Genomic DNA, 4,336 nt, shown 5'->3' with positions numbered 1-4,336 from the left:
CAACCGATCTCATCAGCAATTTATTTTGCTCCAAATGGTTTTTAATGCCTTTCCATCTTCTTCATTCCTGGTCTTTTGCTGATCATGTTTGATCTTCTGAGTATAAATTAATGAATTTTGCCTTTTTATGGCTCAAAAAAGAAAACCCATTTATAAATATAATAAAGCCTAAAAAGGATCGATATAACCTGCAGAAACTCTTTTCTATTTTTACTGAATAGAGTATTTTTTTTTTCACCATCTATTTTGAGTCATGCATAAGATTAACTGAAACGAACTAAACTCAAGAACCCAAAACATAAAGTGTGGGTGTACGTAGTGACCCCTTCCTACATAATCCACCAACAAATAAGAGCAAATATCCGTAGGCGGATGTTCAAAAATTACATACATTTGGGTGTTAAATATGGTAGGTTTTATATATTATATGCGGTGGGATCCATGAAAAACCACCAGTCCATTAAGTTTTAACAATTCATTTAATATTAATCAAAATGAGCATGACCCAACTCACATTAACTCTGCTAACTCATTTCAACCCCTTACCTAACCCAACCTACCCATATAAATTTAAATTGATCTAATGAGCGATATTAAGGATGGGGTGACAATATTTCTAACAATAGATGCCAATTGCCAAGCTATAACCAGAAAGAAAATAGTAGCTTAATTAAAAAGAAAAAGAAAAAAAAAGCTATAACCAGAAGAAATGTTATATAGTTAGAACCGTAGACGACACCAGTCACACACACCACATTAATTGCCGATCTTTCATGTTTATCTACCCCCTCTCTCTCAAAACAAGAAAAAAAGAAAGCTTTCTAAGGTTTTATAATTTTATTTAAAAAATGGAAGGACGGAAAGACCGAGGGTTGCTCAATAAGTCAAAAAGCTCATACTTCCAGGAATTCTCGTCTGAAATCCTCCACCACTAGGTCCACTACTATCATCACTACTCTACTTACCCAACTACTACCATCACCGTCCATTAAATGCAAGTAGTTGGGTTGGCCGGAAAAATTTAGGATGCCTGATAATTACGGTGGAGCATCCGCTTTGTTCAATTCAAAGTTGGCCACCTCTCCACGAAACCCACTTACACTTAGCATCCAATATTTAGTTTTGATAGAAGACAGCGGTACTGATTAATCTCTAACGCCATGCTTGTTGGGCCCCCTGTATAACTGTATTAATTAAATAAGTGAATGGTTTTTCCTTTGAGGCTGGGTTTGTTTGCTGTGCAAGTTAAGACATGCTAATTGCATTCAAGATGAAAGCAAAGTGTGTAAATATAAAATTTACGACTTAAATTGATTAATGTAAAACCCATTTGACAAAAATACAAAAGTCATCAATGTAAAAACGAATCAATTTTAATATATTTATACTGATGTGTGAATGGGGTTTTGCTATCTCTATTTCTTACGAACACGGCCACATGGTCCCAGAACAAGCCAGAGACCTTTTTCATAAAGACAAAAACTGGTGTGTGGTTTAGAACATTACACACTGGCGTGGTAACATTTGATTGGGTTGCAGGAAATCTTTTCTGATCAGGGAGCATTGATAGAGTTGTCTGGCGGGGGGACAGATGTCCTATTACGTACACATGTATAAATCCCATGCATGCATGTAACAAATTACACACTGAATGGAAGTTTATGATAAATACAGCAATATCCCCACCGACGACAGAACAGAACCAATCCCTCTCAGGCTCTCACAAATTAATGCATCATGGTTCGCGTAAACTCGAATCGAGTGCAAGGCCCTTTTTTGCGTCGAAGACATGGGAAAATGACGGTCAGAATTGTTAGACTCAAACTAGTGTTAAGATAGATATCAGCTTGGAATTGATGTTAATATATAAAATGTCAATATTTGACATTGTGAATGTTTATAAATTTACAATGGAATTCAGAGATTTATATTGGATCTGTCCGTAATTTTCTGTTTCAAGCAAGGCTATAATGACTGTTTTAATGGACTTTGCACCGACTGAATCCGGTTTCACTCGAGTCAGCCTAGCTTGAATAGAACTTAATTAATGATGCGGTCATTTCACTCTTTCTTTTTGGGCAGTGGAAATTAAACAACTTGTGCTAAAACTCAAAAGAAGCTCCCAAATTAAGTACATAAACCTCCTTCTGTGTTAGACACATGCATGAATCTATGGGAATGAATGATAAATCCATCTGTGACTGTGACAGTGTCTCTCTGACTCTGTGAAGTGAACGGTACCATATAAAGCGGAATTCTGTGGAAGTGGAATTCTGTGTTTCCACTTCCAGTTAGCTAGCTGATAGGGGGTTAATTTACTAATTTTATAAACAAAATAAAAAATATATATATATATATCCCATATAAATAAGGTAAACATCAAGAGCATTTAATTACACTCAACCACCAACTATCACTTCATTACTCCATCTTATTGCTGTGTGCCTGTGTGTGTTTCTCCCTCACTTGGGAAGTCTATATAAACACTAGCTGGAAAGGCTTAGGAGTCACAGAGTCTACAAGAGGTAAGTGAGTGAGTGTAGAAAGAGGAAGACAGTAATTGTATAGCAGCGATGGCGAGCTCAGGAGTTGTGAAGGTAGCCTGCCTTGTTGTAGCGGTGATGGTGATAGCTGCACCTCATCAGGAGGTGGCTGCCATAACGTGTGGGCAGGTAGTTAGCAGTATTGCACCATGCCTGAATTACCTGCAAAAAGGCGGGGCTGTGCCACCCGCCTGCTGCAGCGGTGTGAAGTCTCTGAACAGTGCGGCAAAGACCACGCCGGATCGTCAGACCGCCTGCAACTGTTTGAAGTCCGCAGCCGTCAGTAATCCTTCAATTCAAGCCGGTCTGGCTTCCTCACTCCCTGCCAAATGTGGGGTCAACGTCCCTTACAAGATCAGCCCCAGCACCGACTGCTCCAAGTATGCTTCTTCATTCACACACCTACCTACAAGGCTACAACTACAATTCTCTCTCTCTTTCTCTCTAGTGAGTCGTGAGTTGTGACGGGTAACTCGGAGGGGAGAGACGAGGGGGTGTTTGCCCTCAACTACATTAATTAGATAGTGAATAAGTGATGTTAGGCCCGTCTTTATAATTAGATTAGAACCCACGTAGAATTAATCGCAGGTTTCCCATTGATTGGTCAACATCAATCACATCAAATTCTAAAAAATAGGAATAGTAAGCAAAACGAGACACGATTAGATGAGTCCATTTATTAATTTAAAAGGCAACGATTTTTTTGGTTGTCTGGAAATCGACATATCTTCCAGGAGCAGACATATATATATATATATATATATGTGGTGGTAGAGTGAGTGCTATACTGCTATTTATGTAGCTACACGAATTCATATTTAGTTTTCTTTGCTACATCATTGAATTCATATTTAGTTTTCTTTGCTACATCATTGAATTCATATTTAGTTGTGCGTCTTTATTGATTGGAAATTTCACTTGTTTTCTGAGTTCTGACATATATGTAAATTTTTTACAGGGTGAAGTGAAGGTGAAATTGATGGAAAGTTTTAGATTTACTACGTAGAGTTATTACGAGAATAAAATGGACGTCGTTGAGACGCTGGAGGGCCCCACCCGAGCGAGTGCCCTTTGCCCATTCCATTTGTAGTGTCTGTAGTGTTTATTGTTGTGGTTGTGGTTGTACGAAATAATATTTTATATATTTATTAAAGAGTCACACCACTCTTTAATATTTTATTCTCTCTCTCTTCATTTCGGGTTCTTCCGATTCCAAATGCAATTTCGGTCTTTCAGCCTTCTGCGCGCTAGGCTACGTGCCTGGGCCGGAATGAATTTGAATTTGAAGGCAGGGATTACGGAACTCACTCACTTCTGACTTCTGACTAGACCTGTTCATAAGTCGGGTGGCATTCGTATATGCACCGCACGTGAATAGGTTTATTTCTGACGTGACATGGCATTCGTGTATGCATTGCACTATTAAATGATTCTATGATGGCCCCCACAAGTTACGAAAATAAAAGGGGTAATAACATATAATGGCAACTTTTGGGATATGCTGCGGGTTCATAAAAATGGCTATCAATGAAATGCGTAAACGCGTTTATGTTTAATGGATTTAGGGAGTGTTATGTAAAGTTGATGAGAAATTGGGTGGTGTGATATAGTGTGGACGAAAATACATCATACTCCAATATTGTATACTGATCCTTAATGCGTATTTTTTAAGGTTTGGCACATCTCTGTACATATCTTGTGATTGATTTCATGCATTTCAACTATAACATATCGTTAATCATTAAAATACAATATTTTATTTTTTAGTAATATATGTACTAGAAAATATTAAT

General features: G+C 37.8%; 1 protein-coding gene across 1 annotated transcript; it reads left to right on the top strand.

The window, feature by feature from the left end:
• The first annotated feature begins 2,501 nt into the window (after window positions 1-2,501).
• LOC104594498 (non-specific lipid-transfer protein 1-like) lies at window positions 2,502-3,722 on the top strand. The gene is made up of 2 exons (XM_010254792.3): window positions 2,502-2,923; window positions 3,502-3,722. The coding sequence occupies exons 1-2, from the start codon at window positions 2,574-2,576 to the stop codon at window positions 3,509-3,511; spliced, it is 360 nt and encodes a 119-aa protein (XP_010253094.1). The 5' UTR covers window positions 2,502-2,573; the 3' UTR covers window positions 3,512-3,722.
• Window positions 3,723-4,336: the final 614 nt, after the last annotated feature.

This window comes from Nelumbo nucifera, chromosome 2, assembly GCF_055504915.1.
Source record: "Nelumbo nucifera cultivar China Antique chromosome 2, China Antique-T2T, whole genome shotgun sequence".
NCBI classification, from domain to species: Eukaryota; Viridiplantae; Streptophyta; class Magnoliopsida; order Proteales; family Nelumbonaceae; genus Nelumbo; species Nelumbo nucifera.
This window is presented reverse-complemented; position numbering and strand designations above follow the sequence as displayed.

Excerpts from the sequence above, each read along its gene's own strand:
- LOC104594498 (XM_010254792.3), top strand. The coding sequence starts at position 2,574 with ATGGCGAGCTCAGGAGTTGTGAAGGTAGCCTGCCTTGTTGTAGCGGTG.